At 47.9% G+C, this 24,045-nt stretch overlaps 1 protein-coding gene across 2 annotated transcripts in view; it reads right to left on the bottom strand.

The window, feature by feature from the left end:
* The window catches only part of HDAC4 (histone deacetylase 4), a 308,518-nt gene that overhangs the window by 240,302 nt on the left and 44,171 nt on the right, over window positions 1-24,045 (bottom strand). For both annotated transcript variants that reach the window (XM_075679990.1, XM_075679992.1), the window contains exon 2: window positions 9,147-9,258. In XM_075679990.1, the coding sequence (XP_075536105.1) occupies window positions 9,147-9,165 (19 nt within the window). In that variant the 5' untranslated portion in view covers window positions 9,166-9,258. The remainder of the gene's footprint in view (window positions 1-9,146; window positions 9,259-24,045) is intronic.

Raw genomic sequence — 24,045 nt, 5'->3', positions numbered from 1 at the left:
CTTCGCCCTGGAAAAATTTATTATTGAATAAAACCGATTTCATTGATGAACATATTATTGTTTTCATTCCTCCTCTATTGCTTCATTTATGTATTATAGATAATTTTTTTATATTTTTTTCCTCTTCATAGCATGACAATTTGCTGAACCGTTTTGATTTTTCCTCGCTTAAATTTAGGTGACAAAATTATACGTTTTTACCTTCTTTTTCTGAAGACATAAGCAAAGTCTGCCCGACTCTTGGCCAATCCCCGAGAGTGGATAAGTGCCAAACTCATCAAGGACATCATCATCATCATCATCATCATCATCATCATCATCATCATCATCATCGTCGTCGTCGTCCTCATCATCATATTCATCATCATCATCATGAGCCTGGTTAAGCCCACTGCATGGCAAAGGCCTCTCCCATACTTCTCCAACTACCCCGGTCATGTATCATCATCACGTCAATACAAATTTTACGCACTTGCGCGTCTATAAAAAATAAATAAATGTAGTGATATATATATATATATATATATATATATATATATATATATATATATATATATATATATATATATATCGTTGTTATTCATGGAACAAACATCCAACACTGAAAAAACTTAACGACCGGATGTTCTTTCACTGTGGACAAACAATGGATCGTATTCCCACCCACCCAATAGGCGCACACGAACTACATATTCCCCCCACAACGACCACTTGAACTCTGGATCGCGGACAAGCACTGTCTGCGCTTTGGGCGCAACGAAAGAGCTAGTATTTCTTGTAACTACAGGACATAATGAGAGTTCGCGAAGGTTTCAGTGTGTGTGTATGCGTGTCAGTCAGCGTGCGCGTGTCTCTGTGCGTAAATTCCTTTACCGTTAAGTATACCGTATTCCCCCCCCCCCCCCAGTACCTGTATAGGACAGCATACCACGCTGCCAAATACATCTCGAGCTATTTAGTAAAGACAGCAGCACAAAAAAGAAACCGTACATCGAAGGCTCCAATAGCAGTCAATAAGTGCAAACTCACTATCACCCGTATTCCTAATGCAACTAATTACGATCTATTACGTCATGTTAGTTTGCAGCATGTGCGTTATGTAATGTATTATGTATAACACGTTTACCTTCGCTCATTTAGTTCTTATGATAGCGCGTTAATGAGTAGTTCTCTTCCTTTCCTCTCAACCACTTAAGTAGCACATTAGCTGCCTCTCCCTTCCTCGTGACATCCTCTCTTGCACTTCTGGGTACTCAAAATAAACAACGTAAACAAACATTAATCTAGCTACATCATGTCCACTCCTCTCTCTCTTTCTGCAGTGGTGTCGATTAATCAGTGTTCACAAACGCGCCAACGGCAATCAATTCGCGTACGCCTCCCCTTCCCAAATTCCTCCTCCCTAACGGGCAAAAAGAAAGAGACAAAATACGCAAACAAAATCTTGCTTTTCCTATAATCGTGAAACCATACGTCATAACAAGTGGAACACAGCGACATCCCCTGCGGCACCAGGGAGAGGAACGGGGACCACACGTCCCCGCGGATTTCGCCCGAGGTCCTGACAGAGACGAGGCCTGCTGCCACCATGAAAGACGTGCCCTCTTCTCACGCTGCGAGCGTGTTTTGGTACGCCTAGCGACGCCCCCCTTCTCGTGCGTTTTTTTTTTTCTTTCTCGAGCCAGCTCGGCATATCAGTATAAATAGAAGCGTATTTGGTCGAAACCGCCGGGGCGTCGCCTTCGTCGCAGAAGGGCGCCAGCGAGCTCTTCCTCCGCTGCGCGCTCAGTGGCTTCGCCGCAGCCGTCGCTCGGTGGCCCACAGAGGAGGCCTCCTCGCCTTGCGACCGGGAGAAGCAATCGCGACAAGAACGGGGACCATTTCTAAACGCGGGTCGCCCGTGTCTGTCGCCCGTTTTTTCCACTGAAGCGCATAAACAGACGAGGGGGAAGGAGACTCGAGGTTGCGCCGGTTCGGGCCCGGAGCGCCGTTCTGCAACAACCAGAAGGTTGCGTCACGGAGCGCGTCGCCGCCACCACCCGCCGGTTGGTGGGGGGGCAACCAAAATAACTGTAACAGATTCGACGCGACCGACGTCGTCTGGTTTCGTGGCCCGACCAGCCCAACTGTCAAACGAGAGAGAGCGCCGATGACGTCCCGTTTACGCACGGCGAGGTCAACAGTTTTGACCGCGGTCGTTTGCTTCTCCGTGCTCTTTTTTGGGGGGCGTTTCTTTTCCAACGGATAAAGAAAGGGCAAAAGGGTTGCCATCACCTGAGACAGACGTCGGCGTACAGCCGCGGCACCAGAGTTTTTTGGCAGCGTTCAGGCGGAGAACAAACACATCGGCGTTCTTCGATCGTTCGCCTGTACCGAGGTCCGCAGTCCCTGGATACGCAGCACGCGAGATCAATTGGTCTTTAGGTGACAGAGAGCTCAAAACAGTAGGCGATGCCTGTGGTCTCACTGGATTTGGTAATGAATACTGTGAAAAAATGTATTAGAGAGAGCCTATATACGATCCGGCGCTTATGCTTTGTGACGCTGGCTCGCCTACACGGCGAATACAAGCATCGTGAACAACACTCCTCTATGCACGCTATACAGCAGGAGGCAGTAGCAAAGTTTCAGTGCCGAAATTCGTACAAGTGACTTCCAGGCGGTGTTATGATAACACAGACCTGTGCCTTACTTTTCGAGGTCCCAGCTGGCTGTCTCAGGGCAAGGACAAGGAGGAGAAATATATATATATATATATATATATATATATATATATATATATATATATATATATATATATATATATATATATATATACGTGTGTGTGTGTGTGTGTGTGTGTGTGTGTGTGTGTGTGTGTGTGTGTGTGTGTGTGACGAACCGCAGTAGTAGTGAAGGAGGAAGTTGAAGAATAAAGGCAGTGTTCGGGGTCCATGTCTCCGTCCGCAACCTCCTGCTCGCGTCACACAAGTCGACAAAATAAATATCTGACAGCCACCTCGTCGGCCTCACATGATCATGCAAGTACGCAACACCACGGCGTGAACCAGGAGCGCACAGCTCCACCACCGACACCGACCAGCATTATGACCACATCACCGCAAGCCTTGGACATACCCAATTATACCGGATCAGCGGACGATGGGCCCGTGGAAGATTGGTTTCGCCTCTTCAAGTTCCACGCATCCGCTGCATCATGGTCGCAACGGGATATGATCGCAAATTTCAACGATTACGTCATCGGGGAAGCATTTCCTTCTACCTCACGCACATATTTGAAAACGATTAATCATAGAATAAAACCAAAGAAGAAATGATCAGCCAATTTGAAGGTTACAACCCCTCCATTATCTACGGTCTGCAGACATTTCAACTGGGTCGCCGCAGTCGCACACAGTTTCCACGTAGCCATCATCATCATTCCGAAACAAAACCCAATTTCAGCAGATCCTCGGCGAATTTTCCTTGCCATGATTTTCCCACGAAGAGGAAGCCCAATCGCACGTTTAGTATGAACTTGACAATCCCGATAAAAGAAAAGTCACTGCGCACTAAACGATCCGCACGCCTATTCGTTCCTTCGAAACCCAACATTGAACCAGGTTTCACCTCCGCACATCAGTCAACAATATGTACGTCTTCAGCAAGCTGCAGCGCTGATGTCGTCATTGAAGCTTCTGACGAATTCTACCGCTCGTCTCGAAGGCGCGGGCCAATACTCACTTTCAAGTCGCACGACCCTTGTATGAAATGCTGTAATGCAGTGATTTGGGCTTGTTGGTATGAACATTAGGCCGCAGTGCATGCTTTACACGATTGAGCACCACGCCACGGCATCGCAGACAGATGACCTTTCTTTGAGAGAACATGATCGAGCCACATCCACTGGGACATCTTCCAGCGCTCAATCACCAAGAATTTGAAACAGCATGGACATAAACTACAGTTTCAGCAACACGAATCGAGAAAATACCTCAACAGTCAGTTATTCTCGTGACACGAAGCCAAATTGCTTACTGCCAGGGCGAAACCAGAATACGAGTACCAACGCCAACGCATGTAACTTTCAAGGCGTAGACAATTTGGAGCAACGCACATATAGATATCAAGGCGCACCGCAACTCTCAAGCCTTCTTCTGCGTAATACACCTCAACAGGCCGCTGCCACTTCAGAAGCTTCGCACGCGCCGCGCGGCATCGCAAACTGTCAAATGACAAAAGCGTGCATTCTGAATGACGTCGCAGCAGCCTTGGAAGAGACTTTTGAGAAGCCTGGAACATTACACTCGCCACCAGACAAGTCTCACAAAAAGGAGCTGTGTGCAAGCTACCCATTCATCTCCACGTCAACTCGCGCAAGCAATCAAAGGCATATTCCAATAGATACGCTACATCAACAACTGTCGCAACAACATCACAAAGATCAACATCAACAACATCAAGAACAGTTGCAACGAGGAATACGTCAGTGAGCAAGTCAGCTAAATTCAAGGCCGACTCAACAAACACGACGTTTTGCAAGAAAGAACATCGCCGAGTACACCTTCAGCACCGTCCATGAGAACTGCACCCACCGCATCGATTCCTGCGACGACGCTGTGCACAATGACGAAAACAACACGGGCATTTCCCTGGCATACCGGGCAAACTAATATTTCGCCCCCGCTACTCAGACCACCGAACGGTCGGGCGGGAGACTCTACCCACACTGCTATGCAGATCGTTGCCCTGGCTGTGGCAGCTCGCCCACAATCTTCCACGTCACGATTGAGTGCACTGCAAACCTCTTTCCTCCCTTGCCAACTCTCCTTTACCCCCTACGCAACAAAGAGCTGTGGGACGACGCCCTCCGCGACGGACCACCCGAGGTCCTCCGAGCTGTGATACAACGGGCTCGAAATATCGCCGGAATCATCATAGGGACCCTGGACTGAGGGTTCCTCCCACACTGCTCTCGCCATTCAAATATTATTAATAAAGATGTTTTACTCTCTCTCTCCACGTGTCCACAGGACGCGACGCCTACTACATCCGAGTGCCCACACCTGCCATGTGTCCAAACCTTCCTTCGTCGGGGCATGCATATGTCGTCCGCAGTGCAGCAGCCAGCCTCGGCCACCTAAGCTCGGCTGAACGCCACCGGACTGCCAGACTGACATCACCCATGTGAGAAGCATGACGGTATCATCGGCCCCTGTAGCTACGGCTCTCTCAGGGGGAGGGGGAAGAGTGCGACGAAGCGCACAAGGACAGTAAGGTGCACTAGTGGTGAAGGAGGAAGACGAAGAATAAAGGCGGTGTTCGGGCGACCATGTTTGTCTCGGTCCGCAACTCTCCTGCTCGCGTCACACACACACACACACACACACACACACACACACACACACACACACACACACACACACACACACACACACACACACACACACACACACACACACACACACACACACACACACATCGGAGACGACTCAGCACATTGTAACGGAAAGCCAAGATACTCGCCCAGTACGAACCGTAAGGAATGTACACCTTCCACACACGAAGCGCCGGGATTCAAAGCTGTAGATGGGAGTGGTAAATGCTCGATAGTCGCTATAAGCAAGAGAGGTTTATTCAGTGTATTGGTGGAAAAAAAAGAACGATTAAGAAAAATGTAGGAAAGAGATGGGGCTGGGGTCGTCACAAGCCCATATACATTTACAGTATAAAGTAGATATGGACGAAACCCGAGACTGCAATACATATAGTAAAACCTATCGGTCTCTCTGGATAGATGACTATTCATGGCCGCATCATTTGGAAAAAAAAAAAAAAGATGCGTTTAGATTCTAACATCAAGACACGGCTTTAGCGTACGGAAAGCCTCTGTTTTCACATACGCCTGTCGTCGTCGGTGGTTAATATCGAATCACTGCTAACCTAGCGCCCGTCTCGTCCGTCTTCATGCTGTGTTGCGTCTTCAGCGCTGCAAACATGTCACACAATTCAAGCGATCACCTAGCCCTTCTTCAACATAAGCCATTCATATGGCAGGCTTTCGGGGCGTGCTCGGAAGGTCGAGGTGCTACGACGGCGTTTTAATGCATAGTGCTATCTTCCAGTGCAGAGACGCGACAACCGAACAGACGAAACAATCGTAGCAAGACGGCGCGACCACGCCGTTTGACGCAGCGACGCACCGCCACGCGGCCACAAAATGAACGCCTTTGGCGCAGTCTTGAAACTGTATGAAGCACCGGCTCGCCGTGAGACAGAGCTATGTAGTTTCGTCGACGCCTAGCGCGGTCTGAAGGCATGTGTACCCCCATAGTACAACTGTGTACACACTTCAGAGTAGATATTTACTTCAGACAAAAGTCGACGGAGGAGGAAATTCATATACCATAACGGTTGTCGACGGAGAGTCGTGTAAACTTCACATGGAGGATTGTTTCGAACCCCCACCAAACGAAGCCTTAGTATCCACAGGAACTATGCTCTGCACTCATGCATTTCCCGCCGCGTGTGTATAGTAGACACACACACACACACACACACACACACACACACACAGAGAGAAACAAAAGTTGGTGTAAGCAATACTCCAAAAGTTGCCAATTGTGCAACTAGGTGTTGCTGTCGAGGTCGCATATTCTTTCAACGCACGCACTCGCAAACGTGATAACGAGCGACCGCCGTCACAGCGCACGTGTGTGCTGCATAAACGCGTGTTAAACAATTACCTTTGCTGAAGGTGCTGGTGTGACGTGCCCAACAGTCCCGCGAGCGCCCCTGTGCTTTTCGCGCGCCTACCGCACGCGAGCGCTTAATGCCGATTCGTTGTTTATGCAGATAAAAATGACGGGGCTTGTATTTCTTTTTTTCTGCCCAGAACAGAAATCACCTCCTCATAGAGTGCTGCCGTGATGGATGGCTCTCGAGTGGCTGTCAGGAGAGCAGTTTTGCGCAAGGGCCAACAATCAGATGCTCTTGTCCTTGCACGAGTTTTCCTTCCAACACGGGAACGGAGGAGTAGGGTTTCAATGCTATCTCTGGTCACGAGGCATCGTTATGCAGAAGCACAAAACACAGACACACAGACACACGCCCGCGCACGCACACAAACGCGCGCACACTCACACGCATAGAGAGAGAGAGAGAGAGAGAGTTCGTGAAAGTTTCACCTACGCGCGGACACCCACCCACAGCTGGAAATAGCAGCGATTCTAGTAACCCACAGACGCATAGCAGATAAGGCAGCAGTTCCCCGTCATTTCGCAGTAAGACGAGCCCCACACTCGAGTGCGCGGCGGCGCCTGGCAGTCGCGGACACGGCGCTTATCAGGCGCCCGCCGGCCTCGCGATCCGCGCACCGGATGACCGCGGGAACACGACCCCGGATCGTGGAAAGCCTTGAGGGATCCCCTTCCCGCTCCCTTGAGGGCCGGCTCGCTCGCGCGCACTGCGGCATTGCGTAAGGGCCAAGGCGAGACAGCGCGCTCTGATGTGAGGCTGCCTAGCACTACTTCGAGGCCTCAACAGGCAGCCCTCTCGAAGGTCAGCGACAGGCATCGCCGTTGAAGAGGCTGGTTAGCCGCCTAAATTGTTGTGTATCTTAATACCGTAAATTATTTGTTACCCAATGTTCAGTCTGACAGTCAGCCGTTGCGCTTCCCGATAAACCCGAACGGTGATTTCGGGAACTCGATCGGTAAAAATGTGCCGTAATTCTTGACACACCGCTCTGTGTGACACGAGCAACATGGAATCACCGGGTAAGACCCTTGCGAGAGCCGGACGTCTGAAAATTTTCGATCAGGCGCAACAAAAATTTTGCCAGCACGTGGTTTTGTAGTTGCAGTTATGACTGCCTCGATCCATGCGAGCATTAAACATTTTACCGATATGCTTTTGCGCGCGGCAGCATGGACATAAGTCAAAGCGGAGAAATCGCCTCTCGTCGGCGTTGTCGGTGACCGAATGTTCTTATGGCATTAGAAAGCGTCGGTATAGATAGCTACGTGTATATCAAGAACCACAATAAATAAATAAATAAATAAATAAATAAATAAATAAATAAATAAATAAATAAATAAATAAAGGAAGCAAGTGACCTCGGTCGCGATATATCGTATAGGACTTCTCGATACAAACATGTGGCAAGTAAAATTAAAAATAAGACAATAAAACTGGCTTGGCTAAGTGTTTGCTCCGTGGTCGTAATGGCATAGCGATGCACTGCGCTCTATGTTAGCGTTAGAAAAAATTGCTGCGCTAATATGCAAGGTTCAATAATGCAGCTGCAATGCATGCCCCAGTTTGCGAGCGCTAATTTTAAGGGTCCATAATTAACAGCGAGTGGTACAAACCTTCTTATTTAATTTAAAAGTTGCGGGCGATTTCCCGTAACGTCAACCCATTTCCTCAACTATTCTAAGCGAACAAGCTAATAAGCCATTAAAGACTTTCGGGGTCTAAGCCGCTTTCGTTTCACAAGGAAGCGCACAATCGCTTCTGCCCGCGCCCTTTGTGGACTGCGCGTTCCGCTGTCACGGGCTTCGATCCTGCGACAGTCGCCCCCGCGGCCCGTGGTTGAGGCGTACGTGTGGTTATACCGTCTCGTGTTCGTTTACTACATACAAAAAATTACTGGAGGGAAAGCGTGACGCTAGTGTCTAGCTGCGCTGCGAGTGTGGCGGTTCAGGCAGTGTGAGAATGATGGATAGAACATGAATTTGCCAAAACTTGGTTCCTCCTGGCTTAGTTGAAACGACTTCGCGGAATTGCACATCTTCGGCCAAAATATTGCGCTATAAATTCAACAGTTCGCAACCGTTCGCATCAATTACTAATGTGTGCTGAAACTTACCGCTTCCATATGAGTTCAGAAAAGTGTGCTTGCTTGTAAATGAAAAACTACTACTACTACTACTACTACTACTACTACTACTACTACTACTACTACTACTACTACTAATAATAATAATAATAATAATAATAATAATAATAGGAGGAACGTCGGAAGCCACAAGCACTACGATTACATAAATCTGCTACCCATCATTATCACAGCAGCTGAATCATCGCAGTCGCAGATTTCACTGTAATAATTTACGAAGGAAGCTAGACGAGATTTCGTCAGTGCATCACGGCACCTGGCTCACCTTTGGTGGGTTCCGCCATGGCTCCGCGTGCTGCCGCTGGCTCCGCCTGGGGGCAGACGCTGCGGCCGCGCCACGACTACGCACGCTGCGCGCTCATCGGCCCCGCATGGCGCTGCGAAGTAAGGGAGAGGCGAGGCACAAGGCGAGTGAGCATCGCAACTGACGTTGTCCCGCCCGATTTGCAAAAGCGCAAGCAAGCTCGTTACCGAACGCACACGAGCACACACAAACTAGCGCGCGACATTTTGCTGGAAGCTTGGCGATGTTGTTACTGGAAGCGGCTAAAAGTCTTAACAGCGCTGAAGGGACTTTCGCGTGTTTACGGAAGCGTGTGTGTGTCCCTTACTCTTCGTTTACTCTCTTCTGTGCTTTCCTTTACGCCTGCGCGGAACTTCACAAGTGTCCGTGTTATCTGACTGTTTCCCGTGTGCTTTTCCTCTATACAGTATTGCCTGCCCTGCACGGGGAGTGGCCGGCGTCTATGAAAACGCCAACCTCTCCTCTAAAGACATATTTAACAAAAACGTGACAAAGAACAGGAGTGACGCAAGACGAGCGCTGAATTACTCACAAGCACAGGACCTGCCAGTGTTATGCATACTTCGCGTTCTTTGCACACCGTCCTTTCAGCCGCTTTGGACAAGCTCTGTATCGTCCTTGCACAATAAAAATTGCCAGCCACCAGACCTGGAGCGCGCAGCGATTGCTGCGTACATTACGCAGAAATTTCAGCGAGGGAAAGTATAGCGAGTATAGCCTGTATAGAGAAAAATGCGGTACTTGAGATATTTGCTCTGCAACGATGATAATGGGGGGCGACACACGACGGCCAACATGCACGGAACAGCACCGAAGAAGATCACGCACTCACGTGCACAAGACCGGACTGACTGATTACACTTACACAACGGTATCTCCACAACGTAAACAACAAACTGGATTCCTCCAGATGCACCAGCCGTGACGATTACGCAGACAACAAGCGCGCCTTTTAGAAAACGCTTTATCGGACAGGAGTCATCGCGGACTCGCTCGAGATTTGGCATTTCGGTCCGCACGAAACGTCGTGCGGACCGAAATGTCAAATCTCGAGCGCTTCCGTTAGGTTTACTAAGCGTTCGGCGTACCATCACATGCTTACGCGAGAAAGAAAGAAAGAAAGAAAGGCCCAACGGAAGTCACGCAAACAGTGACACATCGATGTCGCATCGTGAACGCGCACAAACTCGATCGCCTTTGATTTCTCCACTCGAGTTTTATTCCTTCCCTTTCCTTACCGTTACATTCGAAAAGACGCCACCATTGCGCCTTATTTTCAGGTGAAAAAAATGATGCACTCATTCTTATCCCGCCGAACATTTTCTGTACGTGTAGACGGGCGGAAATTCGGATCTTTTACATCAAACCGGGGGCTACAACAAGGTTGCGCTCTAGCACCGTTATTTATTGTTGCCTTCATGCCTCTAGCCTGTTATAAACTATACAGGACGTTGATAACATAAGATTGCGCATTTACGCCGACGTACGACGTCAAACTGTGGTTCACTCACCCAGACCCTGAGATACGGTGTGAACAAGCGCACAAAGGTCTTGGTGTTTTACACCAATACGCGCAGGCTATTGGACTCCCGATGTCGACATAGAAATGTCGCTGAATACATGTTTGCCAACAAACCGCGCAGAAAGTCAGTTTGCGATTGCCACTTCCATGTAAAGGCTGTCTCATCGCTGACTCCTGAGACTGAAGAGCTGCGGTGTACTTGGCCTTGAATTTAACCAGTCGGGGTCTAGCGTGAAGTGTATCAAGAAGGTAAACAAAACATCATCAGAAACAGTTCAGCTGGTTGGAAGAATTGCGCCACGGAGTGGTGGGGCTCCCAACGACGTGGATTCTTGCCTCGTGCGCTCCATTCTGCAGCCTCGCATCATATGTGTATCAAGCGCAGTTCTCGCGACTGTCTGCTCAACAGTGGCACAAGCTTGAGGTTATCAAAGAAAGTGCCATGCATGGGAGCTATTTGGCCCTCCCTGTGCCAACGCTACAAGAGCACGCCCAGCTTGACACCATTTCTGAGCTTGTTAATTAAGCGGCGACAGCAAGCACGAAAGCTGAAAAGATGCCACATACCGACAATCGCATGCAGCGCTCCGTTCCTATTTCTATGGATATTGTGCCATGACAATGAACTTGGACAATCTTCTACCGTAGAAGTATACATCACTAACTAATAACGAGACGACAAAGCTCCGCTGGTGGGTGCAACCGACTGCAGCAACTGAAACTAACGTACCTGCGGGTAGTTGTGTGATACACACGAACGCGGCGGTTAACTCAAAAAGAGGGCAAATAGCTTTATGAAGCCCGACACACCCCGCGATCCAAGTCACTCGCAGCTATGCAACGTACTTTTCAGACCTCTTATTATTTGAGCTGCAGGCTATACGCGACACGATAGAAACCCTTGCCAATTTGCCTAACATCAACGAAGCCCACATCTATATCGATAGCCTCGGCGCAGTTAAGCATCTCAAATAAGAAGCAAAAACGTTGCGTATTTGTGAGAAGATGCACAAATTTCAGAATTCTGCCCGTGTGAACGTTATTGACCACTGGGTGCAGTGGCAGGCACATGGTCATGAAAAAAAAAATGACCTTACGGAACGCATTGCTCACTCTTTCTCGACAGCCGTAACCCCTCCTATTTCCCTACCCTCTGACCCCCGCTCTGTTTTCATTACCCGAAAACCCATCGTCGACATCGAAAACCCGAAAACCCATGTCGACATCGGGAGTCCAATAGCCTGCGTGTATTGGTGTAAAACACCAAGACCTTTCTGCGCTTGTTCACACCGTATCTCAGGGTCTGTGTGAGTGAACCACAGTTTGACGTCGTACGTCGGCGTAAATGCGCAATCTTATGTTATCAACGTCCTGTATAGTTTATAACACGCTAGAGGCATGAAGGCAACAATAAATAACGGTGCTAGAGCGGAACCTTGTTGTACCCCCCGGTTTGATGTAAAAGATCCGGCGTTACACGCATGCTCTAATCCTCCCGCGTGTAGATGTGCTCCTTTCTCCCCAACCTTTCTCGGGTGGAGGAAGTCTCTCTCCATGGACTTCGGGCCGGGGCGGCCCTTACACCAGCCATAACTTGTGCATGGGGTCAACCATTCGAAGACATATTCCAACGCCCGAAGCGCTCCGCTCCTGCGTCTGGAGCGGATGTTCGTCATCTACTCTGGACGTGCTCTGGGACAAAAACAATTCGCGAAAGTGTACTTAAACGTGTGAGATCGAACAGTGATCAGCTGAAGACTATGAAAGATGGATTATGGACAACCCATTTTATAAGTCAATATTGCAGTGTCTCTATGAAAAGGGTTTAGACTTAGTTCCAAACTTAGGAGGTTCAGGATGAAACTTTGAAACATGGCGCCGGAAACCAGTGGCAGAAACCATACAACTTTGTCCTCATCGTCTCTAGTCAGCTGGCCTTTTTCACCGCTACAGTATTGCTATATCGTTCGACTACCTGCCAATAATTAGCATGTCATCACACCTCCCACATCAGGTGCGCCGACAGACCTTCTTCGATGACACAGCGGATGCTCCCACGTGTGGCACGTGGGTGTATTAATGCGATTAGCACTCGGCACCTAAATCTAAGCAATTAGATTTAGGTGCCTATTCACGCCACAGCGTTAAGGGCCCCGTGTCGCAGAAAATCCGGTACAGGCGTCGGCGGAGTTGTCCGTGAGCGAAAATTTCCGTATATATTTAGGTACATGTGTATGCCACACCGTGCTATATGACATGCGGTATATGCAGGTTATATTGCCACACCATCCCATCACTCATGTTGCTCAGATTTTTGTCTTACATTCTTGACAAAGTTATTCATCAGAATTTTGAGAATGACAGCCCACAAAGAAATATCATGGAACAAAACACCGACAGCGCATGTCTTTTATGTTAAGTCTTCTCAGAGTTATATATTGAAAGTGCGAAACTATAACAAAATCTGAACGTTAATTAATTTTATTTTTTTGGCGCGGCGCTGTGCACTACCTTTAGAATGGCCCCACACAAGAGGCCGAGTTTCTACCAAAAAGCTCGCCTTTGTCCATAGCGTTCGCCACCAGCGTTTCCCAGTAAACATTACGGTTACATAAGCTGCAGCTGCCAGGAAGCGTGAGTAGTAGTCAGAGATCTTTGAATGCTATCGCTTTCCACTTTTAAAGGCGAAGCTTAAGCGTCCTCCAAGTTTTTACCTCGCTCCAAAACACGCACTCGCGCTCCGCACACGCAGCTATAGTACATAGTAAGCAGGTCACGAATTCACGGAAAGTTTAACTGAGTCTTACATTAGCTGTATCGCGTATATAGACTTTACATGCCGCGCTGCTGTCGTGAAATATACTTCCCCATGTGCGCCCTATAGCTGTATCGCCATTTCAGGCCTATTGCTTATTGGCGCCATGCCGCCTCGATGATGTCGATGACCACGACGCTTATTTCTATCGCGTGTGCGGTACATTGCGTTTAAATTTTCTGACGCAAAATATTTTCCCCAGTTGAATAAAACATTCAGTTGCTGCTACTGAGCGCCTCTGTCATCTTCTCATTCCTTCGCGCCTCTTGCGTTGTTCGCTATATGAAAGAGCTTTTTGTTGCATTAAATACTTTCTTTCTTAAATGTACAAAGGTTTGTACATGCATGCGGCCGGAGCCATTGTCACAAGGCTAGCAGTAAGTGCAGTGCAATAAAACGCTCGTAAACCGGAAGGGAAAAGACGCGTGCACTGAAAAATAATTTACAACATTAAAACTGAATAAGGATGTAAATCGGCCCTATAACGTAAACAATTAAACCCTACACACAAAAGGAGTAGAACGGTGTGAATTATAGGCCGGTTTAAAACTTTATTCAGTTTTAAGGGTGTAACTTGTTTTACAACATGAGCATGTGCACTTTCAGTATATCAAGCTAGCCACCACTTATGGGCACTGTGGAAATCTCACGTTTCTGCATATGCAGGACCTGCGAGACTCGGTGGCGTGCGCGAAGAATACGGCCACAATGTATAGTTACTCGGCGAGCTGCAGCTGCTGCCAACACAAGCGCACAATTCAACGTCATACGCACAACGTCATACGCACGCGCGCTAACTTTCATCCACGCGGACATTTGTCAGCTTGGAACGGAGAACTCAACATCATTTCGAGGAAGGGTTTCAGGCGCGCCCGTGTCAGGGTCAAGAAAATAATATCGCAGCTGTTGCGCGCATCCAAAGCAATTACAGAGCATAGAGGTGCCAGCAGTGGATATTTTCACGAGTCATATGCCAAGTCGACGGAACGAGGAAGACGGAGAGAAGAATCGAACACGTTTATTTACAGCCTTGTGTGACCGTATACGACTGGAACTTGCGTATAAACTCATGGCGTGGTATTTTTCTGTTCTTTTTTTTTTTGCTGTCCTTTCTTTTTTAAATTTCCGATTCGGTCTTTTCTGAGACTCAGCAAAAAATAGTCCGAAGCGTCTGTTCTTGTTTCATGTTTTTTTTCTCTGTCGTCTTCTTACCGTTCTTATTAAAGTACTCTGTAGTAAGCTCTTCGCTATGAAATGGCCGGTGCTTCTGAAATCAAACTTTCTATGCTGTCGGAACTGACGATGCAACAGCAGCAAAGCAAACACTTAAGGGCCCTGAAACATTTATGTGGTCTTTCTTGTATATAGGCAGAGAAAGATGTAATGCTGCCTGTAATTACGCTGGTGCCTTGGTGTTAGTATCAAGGTTAGTACAACTGCCTTTCCCAGCCCCTGCTCAAACATCCCCTCTGCAATGCCTTTGGCATTTTGCGTAATACAAATTAAAAAAAAAACGTCTCCCTTGACTGCAGACAGTAGTGCTGGCGTTACCTGCGTGCGCAAATGAGCGCGTACATGTCTGTGTGTCTGTCTGCCTTTCTTGAGTGAGTGAGTGAGTGAGTGAGTGAGTGAGTGAGTGAGTGAGTGAGTGAGTGAGTGAGTGAGTGAGTGAGTGAGTGAGTGAGTGAGTGAGTGAGTGAGTGAGTGAGTGAGTGAGTGAGTGAGTGAGTGAGTGAGTGAGTGAGTGAGTGAGTGCGGGCGGGCGGGCGGGCGGGCGTGCGCGTATGAACCATTCAAGCGTTTCGCTAAGTTAAAGGTGACCACCCTGCCCCTCGAAACCAAGGCACATTGCGCTGAACGAGGCACGTCTGCGTCGGCTGTTACGAGCACTGTCGACTGGCCCACGTACACTTCACTCGTTTCTTTTCCCTTGGCTATGCGCAGCCGCCCTAACCTCCACTCCTTTGCCCTATAGCTTATCAGCGAAACAAACTATGTGCACCTGTAGACAATTCGCATACAGCGGAGAAGCTGAAGTCCGATCAGCGTTCGCGTCATGAATTCCACACACTGCGTCCCACAGAACGTCAGGCGCGAGCCTCTTACGTACGCCAGCTCTGGCGGTGTCGAAAGAAGCCAGTCCAGACGCCAGCACCGCCGTTTACCGCAGTGTCACTGACAGGTGCCGCGGCCACAATCGCAAGCAGCGGGGACAGGGCATGATGGGAGGAGGCGATGCAAAGCAGGAGCTCAATGCGGGCTGCAGCGCGCGCGCAACCCGGTTTCTCACAAACACGGACACACCGGCTGCGCGGCAGAGACAAAAGGCGGCGACAGAATCACGCGGAGGAGACCGGTGGAGCAGCGCGAACCGGGAAAACAGCCGTCAACGATCCGTGGCGAAATCGGCGCGGCAAACAACACGCTCGATGTACTGCCGGTGCACTGAGCGCTATCTATAGATGCGCTGTACGGCACAGGCCCGGGAGCGGACGGTTGTGCGCAACCCGAGCTTCACGAGTTTCGCACAAAGCGCGCGGTCGGACGCTGGAAACCTGTGCCGATCAACTATGCGGCAAGCTATGCATCCAAGCGCGTGCGGCATGTTTCGCAGCATGTGTTCTTTTACGCTTATTGCGAGCGAGCCTGCGGGCGCGAGGTAGGGCTCGCTTTCAGCGTGCGCCCTTTCATAAGGTGTCGGTTTGCCCTGCAAGTGACTCGTTGCGAGCAGCAAACAAAGTGGGAGAGGCGCGTAATGACGCCGAGCGTCAGCGCCAGGCAGTGCGCGAACAGCACCGTCGACGCGCTCAGTGATAATTCTCAGCAGCACGCGGGTTCGAATTCGTGAAACGTTCCGAACGCCGCTTTACTAAACGACCAACTCGGCTGTTCGGTATATGACTGACAGGTTGCAAACTGGAACATACAATGGGGCACTGAAACTTTCTAAATTAGGATGATGGTGAAACTACGGACGCGGGTGTTGTAAGCTCGCCCTGCAGCAGGCAGCTGACAGTGGCCACGCGACCGCGGCTCAGCGAGTTCCCTCTGTTCAGCTCTAAACGTGCGTACGCGAAAGCTCGCAACGGCACAAGTAACAAGAAAACAATGAACAGTGTGCTATGCGTCTCAAGAGCTGCAGCTACGTCTTGCCGCACCCCATGGATTGCAAGTCAGTTACTGAGACCGCCGAAATCGCAACTTTTGAGCCATGCAAACATAGTAGTTGAATGCATCTCACATCTGAAAGCGTAATCCTGTTTTAACCTCGCGCATCCTACGCGTTTAAAATACGCATACGTATATTTCTTTATAAATCTCCGAAATTATTGATGTTTCTGCGACAAATTCCAAAACACATTTGCCTGTTTGCTCATTAACAGGAAATTGATAATCTGGCTCAGGAACTTCCAGCCATCCGCGAAGGCCAACATGCAAACAAACCACTGACGATCCTCACGCATTCCCAGCAGGCCTGCCGCAACTTCATATACAGGGAAGAATCGGAAGACGTGCTGCACAAGTCCTAGCCCAAATACTCAAGGGGGACCCTGAGGACATCACCACTCAAACCATCACCTGGGTACCGGGCCACACTGGAATCACGGGTAACCTGCAGGCCGACAGAGCAGCTCGAGGATTCGGGCATAACCGAGCACTCATCACGACGGCTGCAGAAGACCCGGACCCTGTCGATCTCGAGTATTCAGCCATCGTGAACTACCACAGAGGGAGTCCCTTGCGATATCCACCACCCCATCGATATGCAAAGACAGAGGATGCCGCTGCCTGGTGTATAGGCTCCAGACAGGCACTTACACGAACCTACACATATTACATCGCATACACACCACAGCCTACAGGGACGAATTCCCGTGGTGCTGGGCCACAACAACCCTATACCACATTACGTGGGAGTGCACACTACACAGCATAGAACACAGAACACCCCGACACCAACACTACGAGGGAGCAATGGGAGGCACTGCTGTCCAGCTCGGCCCTCGACGACCAGACCAGCTCAAGCTGATCCAGAGAGCGAGAAGATGGCAAGAGCCAGCGGGTCGGTCGGTCGGTCGGTCGTCCGTCCGTCCGTCCGTCCGTCCGTCCGTCCGTCCGTCCGTCCGTCCGTCCGTCCGTCCGTCCGTCCGTCCGTCCATCCGTCCAGCGAAGCGAAATGTACGCGCCACTTGAAACATCCGTTGGTAACACCGGCCTGCGGTTAATCTGAACAACACTGCAGACTAAGTGATGAGTAAGTACACTGCAAACCAAGTTACACCATTAAGGCGCTTTCTATCTGTAAGCTGCACCCTTACACCCTTTTACGGGTGTAATGGTGTGAGCTGTACGCCAATTTGCACCCTTAATGACCCCGAAGGGCGTAAATTGGTTTACAGTGTGGGGTTGCTGGTGAGCCGAAATCGCAAGATGGAGAGCAAGCGCAGATGATTAACTCACGAATTAAACCAGAAGAGAGAGAGAGAGAGAGAGAGAGAGAGAGAGAGAGAGAGAGAGAGAGAGAGAGAGAGAGAGAGAGAGAGAACGCCCATACAGATAGCAATACATTGCAAAAAACCAGAAATTACGCATAAGGCAGGGAGGTCGATCAGACGCACGTCCGGATTACTATTCCCTGCGCAGGAGGAAGGGAGGTAAGGGAGAAAACGAAGGAAAGAAAGAAAAAGAGCACTCGAGGTGCGTTCATGCGGAGGTGCACATTGAGATTACAGTATGTCGACTTTAGGAGTTGCACAACAACGCAGCAATGCAGCTATCGCCCTCTGAGCTTGCGACGCATGTGGCCACGATTTCAAAAAAGGTGTTTTTTGAAGAACGAATATTTAATGGGACTAAGTACCTGTGTCACAGAGGATGATCTTGAGCTCAAGCGACTTCACGCGGTGCGGAGCCGAGTGGAAGTATAAGCGCGTGGGTCTTCGGGTGAGGTAATCAATAGTGGAATATGCCACCAGAGCAGTAGAAAGTCAAACTATACTAAAACCAAACATCTACCGATCCATATCCATCCGCTAACCAAAGAGGGTTATTACATTCCCGTATAGCGTGCTACGACAGTAGCTGAAGACACGATGCCCGACCTGTGTGCGCACTATATATGCATATACAATCGGGCAAGCACTGGTAATCTAAGAGGCACGCGACGAGTGCAGTTTCATTCGGAGAAAGGTCGGTCGGTGTGAGCGCAAATGCTGCTCGCAGTGGCAACACTGGCGTGACGGACTGTGCCCCCTTACTCTGCATGGCGAAGATGGCACAGGTACGAAGCGGTGTCTGACGCAACGAAGTCGCCAAGCGCACGCGAGGCACTCAAATAAATTGGTGGGCAGTGAACCACACAGCACGCACGTTCGCTGTCATATGCGCGGCGGGACCAAAGTGGCCCTAAAGTATTCGCGAACGTATGTCAACACTAAAAAGCTAGCAATACTTGTCGCTAAGGTCAAATCGTAAAAGTGCGGATATCACAGGGATTTACACTGAAATAGCGGATAGGTCAGGCTTGCGCTATAGCTAATTTTCATTTTCTGTGTGGCCGCTTTTTAGGGAGCTCGAAGAAGCGAAAACGGGGCTATAGTTGGTTAGCGTTGTACATAGCGCAAAGACAGCTCATACTACACGACACAGGGAAAGAGGAACAGAGAGGACAGCGCTCCTTTTGTCCATTCCTCTTGCTCTGCTCCGTGTAGTTCGTCCACTTTAACCCATAATTTACCCACTAATTAATTTCAATCGGCAGTGTATTGCAACCGTTTTTCGTTGTCACTCCAGCCTCAGCCGGCTCGCTGCTATACAATTTGGACGAATGATAAAGTTTTATTCGTCGGGGTCTGTTTGCTTTTATAAGCCATAATCCACTGTCTCGTAGACTGCAACATGTTGTACCAATGTACTTCATTTCATACACTTCCTCAACGATGAAAAAGGCCAAACCAGACAGAGGAGACACGCTAATTTTTCTCTAGAGATTATGGTTCACGTTGAGAGTTGCAAACCGCACTTGAGATCTCTCTGCCTTCTCACAATATTTTCAAGGCAGCGTATTCGTTTACAGCATTAAATATATAAAGTGTTTCCATTCATCGCAGACTATAGATGTCTCACGCAAATCACCCAAAATACCACCAAAGTAGATCGAAATCTACACAGGCGTACATACAGAGAGGGCACCTGCCTGCCGCTCCCCCCCCCCCCCCACAGTCAGAAGTGGGGGGGAGTGAAGTATGCCATTTCCCCCTCCCTTCCCCCCTTTCGAAAGCGGCGACTGGGAAAATATAACAAAACAACCAGAGGCGAAGTTGTCTTTCAGAATAGCAACCCTGCAAGTATGTTTTTCACTTCTTTTTTTCTTACGACGTATTCCGTGCTTTGCCAGCGAGGATAGTGTTTTGGGCCTTGCAGTTGGTGCCCGACCGGCCGCACTAAACAGAGCACGGTTCTTCGCGGTGCGCGTCGTCTGCGCGACGCGCCTAGCACTCCTGCACCGCTGAGGAGGCCTGTCGTCGGGCTGCAGTCCCTAGTCGGGCGTTCCAAAGGAAGTTCCATCTTCCGCTGCTTGCTTCATCCCGCGTTTCTTGGGGTCTTCTAACCTAACCATCTATGAAAACCCCAAATCCGCTTTATATATATATATATATATATATATATATATTACTTACCGGTCTGTAGTCAGTGTTGCCATTTCAACGAGTAGTACAGGCGCAAAATATTGCGGTGGAGATAACGCGTGCGATCGATTTATGTGGGCCCACACACATCGTCTGCAAAATACCAACGCCGAATATAGCTTGGAACATATCTAAAATCGATTTTAAAGTACATGCGCGCAGCCAACCGCAAAACGCAGCACCTCGCCACATCGACATCGAGGAAGGATTGTAAACAACCGAGAGAACGTTACGTCACGAATTTTCGTTGGCTGCCATGCTGCTTGCATGAGCCCTTCTTCTCAGTTGTTGCTTGCAGTGGGGCGCTCTTCGTGTCGCTGCAACTGCAGAATTAAGTGGCAGTTTTTGTCGTGTTAAATACCGTGCAGGCCACGACGTTCGACGCCGATTTGTCGTGCCTTACCACTGAACATGGCCGATGAGAGGGTCTTGAGGCTCGTACTAGCTGTCGTCGGCCGCAATATCCGAGTCGCTGCTTTCTAGCGGGTCGAATAGAATGTGACTGGCCACGTGTATAATACGACAACGTCTCCCGCCTGCAGGAAATCGTCGCCGCTGGACGATGAAAACAAGGACGACGACGATGGCGGCCAGGACATCGCAAAGCACGTGCAGGCGTAGCAGACGATCGAACTACCAACACGAAACTCGCGCGCCAGCGTGCGCACTGGCGTGCGCGTCAGGTCTACGTCAGAGGTTTTTACGATCACGTGCCCAGCTACGTTTACTTTCCTTCTCTGGCCCATCTTGTTGCTGTCTGAAACCGAAACTTGGGCTGGCCGCTAAAGACAAGACTCCAAATAATTACCTGTCAAGCTCTGAAGTAAATGCGGCTTCGTGGCGTGACTACTGAGTCATTAATTTCTTATTAAAGCAGAAAAAAGCCAGATCGATTTTTTTCGTGCCAGTACTCCTTTAAGCTATGTTGTCGGTAGCTTTAGGGACTTTCTTGTCTGTTTAGCGACTGTGACTTTTTGGCGACTTGAATAAACAATTAGCGACATTTTAGTGACTTAGAAACTAGGAAAGTCGCTTCAAAAATTGCCTGCTAGAACGGAGTTCATTATTCAAAATCTACATGTGGGAAGCCGAAAATCGTTGTATGACGCATAGGCTCCATGACCATGATGAAGCAACGGTTGCTTTCACATCGGCAGTCTCCACATTGCAATCGTGGTTCACAGCACAGAGGTCAATCAGTCTTCATATTGTGCTCACAAAATTGTTTGCTTATTCTCTGCAAAACAGATTTGAGTAGGTTGAAACGCCGCCGGTCCTGAGGCATCAGTAAATGCACTCGATTGGAGTACATTCGCAAGCGTAGCAGTAAATCATTTCCCAAAATCATTTGCAATAAATATCGTGTTCAGGTCCAGTGTATAGAAAGGCGTAGATCTCGGAGCGGTTGAGGTCGTTCGCGCGAATCTGAAGAAATCGCCTTCCGTTTCTCACCGCTTTCCGACCAATTAATACTTCACGGCGGCTTTTAGATCGATCAAGGGCGGAAGCGTGGTAGTTGACCTGTATAAAGCTTAGGTTATTGTCATCGCCATGTTAACAACATACGGTGAAGAATTAGTTCTCCAATCACGAATGTCGGGAACCAGAAATATTTAGGTACAATGTAGACTAAGTGCCTTTTCAAGCTAGGAAATCTAGATTATTTCTGTTCCTTTGAATTGGTGCTCTATTAGCAATCACCTTTCGGTCTGAAAGTAAACACAGAATCTAAACAATCATCGTCAGTGATGTAAATATATTAGTACTATATCAACACGCGTTTCTTAATGTTTTAAACATATACTCAGCTAACTGAAACCGTTCATAATTTCGCAGTAGCAATTAATAATAGTAACCAAACTAACGCAATTTTTATGGATTTCAACAAAGCATTAAACAACGTTTCCCACAAAACGTCACTTTATAAAACTAAACCAAGACCTCAAAAGCAAACAATTAATAACCTGGTTGTCAGCCTACCTAAGAAACTGGCAGCAATATGTTTTTTACAAAGGTAATTCTTGAGAACGACTTTCAGTAGACCATGGCGTCCTACAGGGATCCGTGCTTGGGCCGCTTTTATTGCTCATATTCACTAATGACAAAACAACAGATATTTCAGTTAAACTTAAATTGTATGCTGATGATTGTGTAATTGCTCGGAGATCAAAAGTTCTTCTGATTGAGAAAAGCTGAATCAGGATTTCCAGAAGATTATTGAAAGATGCCGATTCTGGAAAATGGAAACCAATTTCGGAAAGATCTTTGACTATTACTCTGAAACTAAAACCTATACAATTTAGGTTTGGTGCAAATAGTGTGCTTCTCGATAAAAGAGCTCGCTTTAGATATTTAGGACATTGGATGAAAAAAACACTCTTCATTGGTCAAAGCACATTGACCATGTTACAGCTAACCCAACCCGAAAAATGCTCCTTCTTCGAAAAACTTTAAAATGATCAACCCTTGCTCTTGGGTTGTTAGCCTATAAAGCTGTTGCCTTATCACTAGCAGACCATGCTTTTGTAATCTGCAACTCTCAGACTGAAAGTGATACTGACAAAACAGAGAAAATACAAGAAAAAATGATGTCCGCTTTACAGATAACAGTTTGGGACGCTCTTAAATAGCAGCTCTTTTGGCCAAGGCTAATTTACCTGTCTTGTCCCCGAGGAAGCTCTTTTCCCGTATTAATTTTTACCGGCTAATATATGGGCCCTACAACACTGATACTCCAAAAGTAGTCTCTTTCTTATCCGAATATATATGCCACCAGACAAAGGCACGATTTAACAGTTACTCCCTTTCGCACATGCGTTAATTACTGCAAGTATTCCTTCTTTCTGAGAGTTGTCAACGATTGTAACAGTATAACTATGATAAATTTCTTCAACCAAGTGTTGAATCTTTCTTTTCTGAACTAGTGTGCTGAAATCGTGTTCTTCTTTCTACTGTATGCTGTGATTTGCGGCTGTATTTCATGTGTGCCAGTTTTTACGATTTTATCGTAGAATGCTCGATTTCTAGAGCTTGGTTATGAGTGTCGTACTGATTCCAATCATTTTACGACTGATCATTTGCGTCCTATGTAAGGTTGAACTTATGTCAACAGGGTGCAAATATATAGTCGTCGAGCGATGTTTCAAAGCCTTACTTTTTGGACCCGCTAGATTATTCTGACCTACGGGTGGAAGCGCCACCACTAAACTGACAGGTGAACTTTTGGCCGCCGTTCCGTGGATATTTCACGAATAAACATTATGAACATTACCGTTTCACTCTGAAGCGAATAATTTCTATCCGAATTTTTTATGCATTTTTTGAAGTGTCCCTAGAAGTAATTTTTTTAATGAACAGTGTGCGTCGTGACTAATGGAACAACTAGTATACTTCACAAAACTTTTGGTATTTCTTGGCTTCGGCAGTAGTACTTTTCGCATTCTTAAGGTTGGCAAGTCTAGTATTCATTATATCTTTGCAAATTTTATAACTTGTTTTGTTCATAATCCGCTCTGCCAAAATGCGCATTGGCGATTACAGTATAAATAAATAAATAAATAAATAAATAAATAAATAAATAAATAAATAAATAAATAAAGGCCATGTACATTCTGTTGGTATATTCACTGTTTATCAGTCACCTACCTGCACGCATATCACACAAACCTGAAACGTCTAGGCAACTGATTTACTTCAAGTCAGAGTATAGTGTTCCAAACGCCTGCGTCATTTAAGATACACTAAAACTAAGTGGGAATCTAATTTTAGCAACCTTTTTGTCTCAGTTCAGCGACACGCTTCAAAAAGCTTTTGCAAAACTGTATTGTAATGGAT

This window comes from Dermacentor variabilis, chromosome 2, assembly GCF_050947875.1.
Source record: "Dermacentor variabilis isolate Ectoservices chromosome 2, ASM5094787v1, whole genome shotgun sequence".
NCBI classification, from domain to species: Eukaryota; Metazoa; Arthropoda; class Arachnida; order Ixodida; family Ixodidae; genus Dermacentor; species Dermacentor variabilis.
This window is presented reverse-complemented; position numbering and strand designations above follow the sequence as displayed.